A 10482-nucleotide genomic window follows, 5' to 3' on the forward strand; every position below is an offset into this window, starting at 1 on the left:
TAGAAGACATCTGAAGGCAGCCCTGTTTAGGGAAGCTTTTAATGACTGATGTTTTAATGTATTTTTAATCTTTTATTGGAAGCCGCCCAGAATGGCTTCCCAGTCAGATGGGTGGGGTGCAAACAATAAATTGTTGTTGTTGTCAATAGCCCCCTGCTCCTCCCTGAATTGGCCTCATCCTCTTCTCAAGCCATCTTGCTTGGGGGCCATCCCTCCTGTGGCAGGGAGTTCCATGGGTCTAATGGCCTGCTGGGTGATGGAAGGGCTTTGTTTATTTCTTCACCATAAAGACCAAGTTTCAGCGTCCAAACGTTTCCATCTGGGTGCGACCTCGGTTAATAAATGTGACCCATTCCTCAATCCCATGGAGGTTCCTTTGCAGGCCCTTTTCTCCCTGGCTCAGTGACCCCTCCCCAAAGGGGCCAAGCAGCTTCTTCATCCAAGGGAAGAGGAGAGATGCGGACCTCCTTCCATCTCGCCCCCTCCCTGGCTTTGCAGAGAGGAAGGGGTGCAGAACCCTGACTTGGGGGTCCTCAGCAGGCACTCCATGCACCCTTCCCTGCAGCCCTGGGACCCCCAATGCGCCCTATGGGGAAGAGAGAGGAGACGAAAGCCACCCCCTTTTAGGGAGAAAGCTGGGAAGGTGGGAAGGGCTTTCGTTGGGGAGGACCTTGTCCTCCCCCCCCCCCCCCGCTTATTTCCCAGTCGTCTCTAGGAATTGCAGCTCGGTTCCTTTTAACCCTTGCAAGGCTCACCTTCTCTTCTCGCAGGAAGAAGAGACACCCAGAGATAAAGCCAAACAGGGGCCGGTCAAGCGCGAGGCTTGATCATCTCAGCGTCGTGGGTTCGAGCCCCAGGTTGGGCAAAATAGTTCTACCTTGCGGGAGGTTGGACTAGGTGACCCTGGTGACCCCTGATAATAATAATAATAATAATAATAATAATAATAATAATAATAATAATAATTCACTATTTCTATGACCCTCTTGTCTGGCCTTCTGAGCTGATCCTTTTCACCCTTGCAAAGCGGAGCTCCCCACGCTTCCCTTCTCCCTCCCTCCCTCCCTCCCTCCCTGGAGTCCCATGCATTGCACACCCCCAAGGGGTCTTATTTGAGGGACCCCCTAGGCTGGCCTTCAGCTCTCCCAGAGCGGAGCCCCGGCAAGCGGGAGGCGGCGGCCGGGTGGGTGTGTCTGTCTTGGGGGCTCCATCCTCGCTCCGAGCCCCGCCGGGAGAGGCACCTGTCAGGCTGCAAGCCTTGGCTGGCGTGGGGCTCTCCAGCCGAACCTCTTCGGGCCACGCGCGTGCCTCTGAGCACACGCAGAGTGCGCCTGCCCCCGAGCAGGAGGGAGCTCGGCCAGACCAGTCCCGCGCGCCCCCGACCCTCACCCGCAGCAGCCTCCGGCGCGCGCCCGCCTGCCGACCTGTCCAGGTCCACGGAAGGAGCCCGGCTCGCCCAGCGGCAGGGACGCATGCGCGGCCGGGCCCGGCGCGCTCCCGACGCCGCCGCGTGCACGGCGAGGCAGATCCTTCCCTCCCGCGAAGTCCTGGAAGAGGCGCCCCTTCTGCGCATCCCACCCCCCAGGTGGGACTGGAGCGCCTTCGGGGATGCGCTGGGTGAAGACCGAAGGACATCGGGAGAGCCTGCAGGATCAGGCCGGGGCCCGTCAGGTGCAGCGCCGTCCGGGGGAACCAGCGAGCAGGATCCGAGCGCCAGAGCTCCTCTCCTCTCCCGGGGCTTCCAGAAACGGGTCTCCGGAAGCATCGCCACCGCCCTCTTTAGGGAAGTTTTTAAATGTTTGATGTTTTATTGTATTTAAATATTCTGTTGTGAGCCGTGCAGAGTGGCTGGGGAAATAATAAATAAATAAATAAATAAATAATTTTTGTTTATACCCCACCCTCCCCGGCCAAGATCAGGCTCAGGGCAGCTAACACCGAATATACATACAGCAAAAATATTAAAAACAAAACAAAACAAAACAAAGTTTATTAAAATGTAAGTTAGAATACAGCTTAAAATGCATCTTAAAATGCAGCTTTGTTTTAGTGGTAGCCCATACATCAAAGCCCTAAGGGGAGAAAACGTAAAATATTCACTGGGGCCAACTATCCATGCTGGTCCTACATGGGCCAGCAAAAAGATCCAAGGGAAAATTTATATACAAATCCTATATATGGGGTTCCATAAAAAAAAAAGGAAGGGGAGGGAAAGGAAAGGGGGGGGGGTTTAGACTGAGTCCAGCCCAAAGGCCAGGTGTAACAGCTCCGTCTTGCAGGCCCTGCGGAAAGATGTCAAGTCCCGCAGGGCCCTGGTCTCTTGTGACAGAGCGTTCCACCATGTCGGGGCCAGTACTGAAAAGGCCCTGGCCCTGGTTGAGACCAATCTAACCTCCTTGCGACCTGGGACCTCCAAAATATTGTCATTTGTGGACCTTAAGGTCCTCTGCGGGGCAGACCAGGAGAGGCGGTCCTGTAGGTACGAGGGTCCTAGGCCGTGAAGGGCTTTATAGGTCAAAACCAGCACCTTCAACCTGACTCTGGACTCCACCGGGAGCCAGTGCAGTTGGTAAAGCACTGGATGAATGTGATCTCGGGGCAAGGACCCCGTAAGGAGTCTCGCTGCGACATTCTGCACCCGCTGGAGTTCCTGGGTCAGCTTCAAGGGCAGCCCCATGTAGAGCGAGTTACAATAATCCAGTCTGGAGGTGACCGTCGCATGGATCACTGTGGCCAAGTCAGGGCGAGAGAGGTAAGGAGCCAACTGCTTGATACGCGGAGATGGAAAAATGCCACCTTTGCTGTGGTTGCAACCTGCGTCTCCGTGGAAAGGGAGATGTTGAAGGTCACACCCAAGCTCTTGACAGAGGGCACTGGTAGAAGTAGTAGTAATAATAGTTGCAGCCCTACAAACGTGCCCCCTCTCTGGCTTTGCAGAGGAGTGGGGCAGGGCCCTCTGCTCCCTGACTTGGAGGTGCCCCCCCCATGCACCCCACCCAGAAGGGAGCGGAGACGTCCCAGATCCCAGAAGGGGCAGCACTTGCAGAGCAGAGAGACAGCAGCCCCCCCCCCCGCCTTCTCCTGGCAGGGAAGACCTTGGCAGGGCGGGGCTTGTGCTCTGGAGGACCTGCCAGCCGATTTCATTTCCTATCCTCTCTAGGACTCCAGCTCAGTTCCTTTTAACCCCTGGCAAGCCGAGCGCACCCAGCTCAGCCCCCCTCCCTCTCGAAAGCAGGACAGTGGGAGCGAAGTGGAGGACACCCCCCCCCATATGCTTTATTTGGGGGGCGGGCGGGGGAGGGAACTGATGCCCGAGCAAGTTCATAAGTGCTGCCTTCCCTTTTGTTCATGCACGTAGTCACTGAGGCACGCCCCCAAGTGCGCCCCCCAGCGGCTACTGGATGCAATTAGCAGGCGATACTCCTGTGTTTATGAATGGAACCCCCACTGCCTCAATGTAGCAATGCTACGGACACTTCCAATGCGAAGCGGAAACAATTAATTCATCGTATTTTGCTTAGGAAATCTTGTACATACGAATGCATGTCCTGGACTCGCTGGACGCAGACGGGTGGGTCAGTCTGTATTTCTTAGTACTGAAAGTACGGATCTGATGTGTAGAGATTTTTTTACTATTCTGCTTAATTCAAGAGGGTTCCGGAAAGTTTTCTTTCTGTGTGAAAGAAACGGGCAGAAGGTTCCTGTTTGAGTTATTTCTTGTTTGGGAAGCTGAGAGCAGCAGGTTCAAACTGGTTCTGCTATCTTTCTGTCAAGGTCATGCTGACTATAATAAGAGGCCAGGAGGAGCCCGGGTCTCACTCACTTTCTCTTTCTGTATCTTTGTTCTGTGCCAATTCTGAACGTACAGTGGACACTCCGGTTGCGAACGTGATCCGTGCAGGATGCACATTCGCAACCCGCAGCACTCGCAACCCGCATCTGCGCATGTGCAGGTTGTGATTCGGTGCTTCTGAGCATGTGCAAAGTGCGATTTAGCGCTTCTGCACATGTGCGACCACTGAAACCCAGAAGTAACCCATTCCTCTACTTCCGCGTTTCAGCGGTCTGCAACCTGAAGCGTCTTTAACCCGAGGTATGACTGTATTGGATTTGTGACCATTATGCCTATTTGCCTTCCACAAAGCTCTGCTGGATGAAGTACAATTGCCTCTGGTCTATTTTTTGGGAAGCCTGCATAGTGTTTTTTCCTCCTCTGGAGCTGGCATGTCTTCTCCCAGGGGAAGAAGGCTCAGAGCCCAGAGGAGGAGAGATGAGCGGTCAGAAAGGGAAGAGGGGGCAGATGGGGGGAGGAGAGGAGGTTCAGGAAGCAGAAGAGGTTTAGTGAAGAGGGGGAGTCTGTGGCAGAGAGCAGTGCAGAGGCCGGGGGGGGGGTAGGCAAGAGGTTGAGCGGAGGCAGGCTGGTGAAGAGCCCAGGGAGTCTCCCCTTCCTGCTGCAACCAGCTGCCCCCCCCCCCCCCCCGTTCTCCCAGAAGATGCAGAGAAATGAAAAGAGCAGAGCAGAGATTGGTTGTGGGCAGACGCGGTTTTCATGGGCGCAAGATTTGCGGGGAAGAGCTACTGTGACCACTAGGCCTGCGCTGCTTTGGTGTCCTTAAAAAAAAGAGTTAACTGTACCGCTACTGTGTTTCTTTTAATTGATGGCTTACACTTCAGATGAGGTACGGTACTGTGTAAAATGTTTTGTAAATGCTTTATTCTTTGATTTCTGAAATCACTCCTTCACGTGTGCTTTATGGGAAACCTTTGTCTGCCACAGGCCCCTAAGTGCACAGAGCAATGGCTGGCCAGTGTCTGGAGCCCACCCGTCCTGTGGATTAGCCTCGTGGTCAAGTTGAATGAAACTTGTGATAACTGCTTGGAAGGTCAGTGTCTCATGTAAACTCTGTCTGGAAAGGTGAAAGTCTTGCAATTCACAAATGGCTTGATTGACATATTGTACTTTTGACTTGTCTGGCCTGATGCAACCCCTCCTAATTTTGTGGTGTTTCTCTAGCATTTGCCTACGTGTCACTGACATTTGTAGGATGGGATTTCTTGCAAATGGAAATATTTAAAAGCCAGAACACCAATTGTCTCGAGGTTCTTCTTTCTTTGCTTTCAGATAGGTTGAATCTTTACCACGACAAATAAAACAATCAGAACCTTAACAGCCCCCTTTGTTTTTTGCATTTTAATATTTTAATGGTTCAATATTTTAATGTTGTATTTTAATCTTGTTTTTAAGTTGTATTCTTTCAACTTGTTAGCCACCCTGAGCCTGGCCTTGGCTGGAGGGTGGGGTATGGATAAAAATTATTATTATTATTATTATTATTATTATTATTATTATTATTATTTTGCCTTCTCTCTTTTTTCTTCTTCCCCTCTGACCGAGGAACCTTGCTCCCTGCAAGGAAACCTCAGGTAAGGGGTCTGGCCCTAAAGCGACCCCTTACTTTCTGGTAACAGGATCCACTTTCTTGGCTGGGTTCTGAGCTGTTCCCTCTCTTGGAAACAGAAACAGAAGGAACAGCTTGCGGGGGGGGGGGGGGGGAAGGCTAGAACCAACGTTCAAGAGCAAGGCACCTCAAACTGGGACAACGTCCTTGAGGCTCAGAGGGGCTGCCTGTCAGGGAGTCTTGATAACAAAACGAGCGGAGTTTATTAAAGGAAGATTTGTTGCAAAAACAACAAAGTTCACCAGAGTGGCGAGTACAGCTGTCCATCCATTGATCAAGATGTCCGTTCTAAGGTGGGTGTTTCCGGCAAGGCCAGGAACAGCCAAATGCCTTCTTGTGACGTATTCTGTCTTGAAGACCCCCCTCCATACACCTCCCACCTCTTCCTCATTCTCTGGGAGTTTACTTCCAGGAAATGGCTATAATCCTCTTGCCTTGTAGTTAACCCTCTCTCCTCCCGGCTCCTCTCTTCACTGGGAGCTAGCTGCAAACTTCTCCTGGGGTCTGGCTCATTCATGACACTGCCTGAGGACTCTCCAACAAGTTTGGCTATGTCATCCTACAAGAGGCCAATGAGTGGCTCCCCCCCGCCCCAGCTCTCCATGTGCCAGCCTGGTTTTCTTTCAGCCCCTCATTCTGAAGAGCCTGAGCAGTGGGTCCCACCCCCTACACTTCAAACAATGTGACGTATTTCATATATATTTGACACAAATCTATTCAGCTTACCTGTGTGTGGAAGGGAGACATGTATTGCAGCATGTTGTAGTAGTAGTTTGTATACAGCTCACTGCATGGCTCTAACAAGCCACTCTTGAGTTCCTATACCAATAATCTAGGGACTTTCACCACTTGGGAACTCAGCCAAGTTTTACTGCCTGTATAATCTGTTCTGAATGCTGTATGGAAAAATACATGAAACTGACCTTTGGAGAATTTGTAAGTAAACCCATTTTTAACTTACCGAGTGTGTGGTCTTTTCCTGTGTTGGGGAGATTTGGAATTCACAAGGGCATGTTCTAAAGATCTAGCAGCCTTCATTTCCATGCTTTACTTTGCTGCATATTTGGTGATTTAAAATCTCTGCTGGAGTTCTCTCACCAAAGAGTAAAGGTAAAGGGACCCCTGACCAAAAGGTCCAGTCATGGCTGACTCTGGGGTTGCGGCGCTCATCTCGCTTTACTGGCCGAGGGAGCCGGCGTACAGCCTCCGGGTCATGTTGCCAGCATGACTAAGCCGCTTCTGGCAAACCAGAGCAGCACATGGAAACGCCATTTACCTTCCCGCTGGAGCGGTACCTATTTATCTACTTGCACTTTGACGTGCTTTCGAACTGCTAGGTTGGCAGGAGCAGGGACCGAGCAACGGGAGCTCACCCCATTGCAGGGATTCAAACCGCCGACCTTCTGATCGGCAAGCCCTAGACTCTGTGGTTTAGACCACAGTGCCACCCGTGTTCCTCACCAAAGAGTACTTGCCTCTAAGTTTGAGCTTGACATCCCAGGAATGACTAGGTATATAAGCTGCAACAGCAGCAAAACTGTGCCACCACTAAGAAGACCCCTCTGAGTGCTGCCAAGGCCTCCGTCTCTGGTCTTTCTTTCTCAAGCACTGATCATACACAGATTATTCTGCAGGCTCCATGCTGAACTCTGGGCTCCCATCTTGTACCAGACATTTTTTCATCTACGACCCAAAGGTCTTCAGTCACGGGGATCGTTTCAAAGGGAACAAAGACCTTCTGCACTGAACCAGGGTTTGAAAAGGCCCTACTAGGAATCGGCAGAAGGGTGCAGATGCTTCCAAATGAACAGGTGACATTGCACAGGTTAGTGCAGACAGAGCAGGTGTGTTGTCCCCCCCCCCGAGTCCTACTTCAGTGCAAGTTGAGTCAGATCAAGGCCACGTTGTCTGCAGCAATGCGGCTTCCCTTTCTAACTTGGTGCTCTTAAATACACACAGAAAAGGCAATAAATGGGAATGTAATGCGATTATTTGATGTGAACTGAACTTATCAAGGCTCGTGGGGATGCAGGGGGAATTTCATGATGGACTTCCACCAGCCAGGCCTCCCTGCTGAAGCAAGCTGGGGGGGGGAGGAGGAGGAGGCCCTCCTGGCCTCCAGAAAGACCCTCGTCCTAGCAAGAGTCTCTTCTCCCCTGGTGAGCTGCAGAGGAGAGGGAAGGATGGTCCGAGGGGAGGTGTGGAGGTAACGCTCTGCTTTGCAAAGGCAAACCTCACACCAGACGTGCAACAGTATGTCAAGGGAAGTTTTTAATGTGTGATATTTTAGTGTTTTTTGGTTTCTATGGAAGCCGCCCAGAGTGGCTGGGGAAACCCAGCCAGATGGGTGGGGTACAAATAATAAATAATAATAATAATAATAATAATAATAATTATTATTATTATTATTATTATTATTACTATTACGCCTGCTTTCCCTGACCTTTTGCCTTTGGGCTAGAAAATAGGGTTTTGTCCTATCACAATTTGTTTGCTTGGCTGGAGCATGACGGGGGATGTAGATGTAATCAAGTATCGGGGGGAACATCTGAGGGAAACACCTGCTGACACGTGTATTTGCTTACGCTAAGTTCAGGGTGGTTTCGCTACTGTTTCCAGTTGTTGACTTCTGCTAATAAAAGGAGCCTCGGCAGAGCTAGTCGGCAGCTTGCTTGGCACATGATTCCCAGCTTGCTCCTGCGCAGCTCACCTGCATCCAACCTCCTGTCATCTCTGTTATTCCTACAGGGAGGGGCAGCCTCGGTTGACCCGGGCAGACAGGAGATGCCACTGGGCAACACAGCTAATGGCCGGCCGCCAACACAAAGGGAGCCCTTAGCCTTGACCTGCAGCCCAGTAAGATTTTAAGAGCCAACAAAGAACCTACTGGATGTGGCCAAAGGGGCCCCATCCAGTCCAGCATTCTCACAGGGACCAACTAGATGCCCTCATGGGAAACCTTCGAGTAGGACCCGGGCACAAGAGCCATTCTCTCCTTCTGTGGTCTCCAACCACTGGCATTCTGGCATGCTTGCTTGCTTGGGAAAAGCCTTGTTTAAGCTCAGGGGAAGGGATTGCTGCTCTGCTGCTACCTATCAGTGAATAAACATTCCCCAAAGGCCGTTCCGCCCCCACCACCTGCGTTGATGTAGATGGGAGCACAAAGAAGCCCAAGCCCTTGTAAATCACACACTTTATATTTAATATAGTGCAACAAAAATAGTTAAGAATGCAAGAACTTTTACAGATTAAAAAAATAGTTTTTAAACCATCTGATCTTAAAAATAGACAATAGTTGTGACGCTTAAAAGACAACCACGCCAGGCATTGTTCTGCGCCCGTCGCCAGGGCTTGGCCCACCTCTTAGGAGAAGCCGTCGCTCCTCCGAAGGGCTGCGTCTACGGGGGCCGCTCTCTCGCCCTCCAGGTCGACCACCGTCTTGCCCCTGGCGGGCAGTGCCACGCAGTCCTGTGGCAGCCCCTCGGCCGGCTTGGAGCCCGGCTGCACCCCAGAGCCGCCCTGGCTGCCGTTGGTCTGGGAGCAGACGCTGCTGACCCTTGCGCCCTGGCTCTTGTGGGGGTTGGCGTAGACTTTGTACTTCACCAGGAGGATGAAGATGAAGACGAGGATGGCGGCCACAATGACGCCTCCCAGGATGATGATCATGGTGCCGCCCAGGAACTGGGCGTGGAGGGAGTGGCACTGCCGGTACTCCTCCTCCGTGGAGAACTGCACGCAGCCCACCACGGCCGTCGCCGTCAGGAGCGTCACGCCGTCGTCGTAGACGGCCAGGACGCACAGGTCGTAGTCCCGCCCCGCAACCAGGTCGCTCAGGAAGAAGGACTTGCTGGCGGCGGGGATCATCCTGCAAGGGAAACGGACACAGAGGGGGCTCAGTCCACAGCGCAAGCATTACGAACAGTGCGCCTTTGCCCCCGGGGGTGTGCAGAGGGCCGAAGGCACAAACTCAGGCAATTGGCAGAACATAATGTGGCAGGGGCCACATTATGCCCGTTTTCTGCATTTGTAAGTGATACCTTTGGAACTCCCTGCCTGTTGACCTCAAGCAAGTGCCTTCACTGTAGGTGCCTTTTGGCGCCTGCCCAAAGCATCCTGGTTTGGATGGATGCTGAGAAACTGGAGGCAATTTTAATCTGTTTTAGGATTTTAACTTTTGTATGCTTTAAAGCAGGCTTGAAGGTTTTTCTGGGTTTGACTGTTTTATCTTCTTGTAGGTCACTTTCAGATTTGTTAAACTATCAAGTGGTGCGTAAGTTTTATTACCTCCAGGACCGCGTCTTTCCATATGAACCTACCCAGACCCTAAGATCATCTTCTGAGACCTTCCTTCATGTGCTGCCACCTTGAGAGGTTTGGGGGGTAGCAACAGGAGAACGGGGCCTTCTCTGCAGTGGCTCCCTGTCTGTGGAATGCTCTCTCCGGGGAAGTTCGCCTTGCGCCTTCATTACACACCTTTAGGTGCCAGGCAAAAACGTTCCTTTTTAACCAGGCCTTTGGCTGACCTGATCAACAGCCCATACCCTTTTAAAAGGTGGTTCTTTGGGGGGGGGGTATTATTGGGTTATTGCTTTTATTTTAATTTTATAAATTGTGATCTTTTGTGTGAACCGCTCTGAGACCTCTGGGTACAGGGCGGTATATAAATTCAATAAATGAAATGAAATGATGAAAATAATTAATACTGACAACCAAGAGATGGGCTGACTGGCTGCTCTGGCAGCAGAAGGAGCAACTCCTGGTCCTTTTTCAGGCTGAGGTGGGGGGGGGGCTTCAGAGCTCTGCCCTGGGACAAAGAGCAGGAAGGGAAAGCCCAGTGGGGCGGTGAGTTTTCTGCTCCCCCTGTGCCCAAACCCGAGAGAGCCACCTCACTGATCTTTCCCCTTGGGGAGACTCATAGAATCATAGAGTTGGAAGAGACCCCAAGGGCCATCGAGTCCAACCCCCTGCCAAGCAGGAAACACCATCAGAGCACTCCTGACATATGGTTGTCAAGCCTCTGCCT

The 10482-nt window shown here is 51.8% G+C and overlaps 2 protein-coding genes across 2 annotated transcripts in view; both read right to left on the reverse strand.

Annotated features, from left to right (window-relative positions):
* The window catches only part of LOC309345608 (uncharacterized protein), a gene marked incomplete at its 5' end in the record, with an annotated part of 296278 nt that overhangs the window by 36131 nt on the left and 249665 nt on the right, over positions 1-10482 (reverse strand). The window lies entirely within an intron of this gene.
* The window catches only part of LOC309345728 (leucine-rich repeat and fibronectin type III domain-containing protein 1-like protein), a 76820-nt gene continuing 74986 nt past the window's right edge, over positions 8649-10482 (reverse strand). The window contains exon 4 of the mRNA XM_081869053.1: positions 8649-9324. Within this exon, the coding sequence (XP_081725179.1) occupies positions 8823-9324 (502 nt within the window). The 3' untranslated portion in view covers positions 8649-8822. The remainder of the gene's footprint in view (positions 9325-10482) is intronic.

Source organism: Podarcis erhardii (genome assembly GCF_964252035.2).
Source record: "Podarcis erhardii genome assembly, chromosome: 7".
NCBI lineage: Eukaryota > Metazoa > Chordata > Lepidosauria > Squamata > Lacertidae > Podarcis > Podarcis erhardii.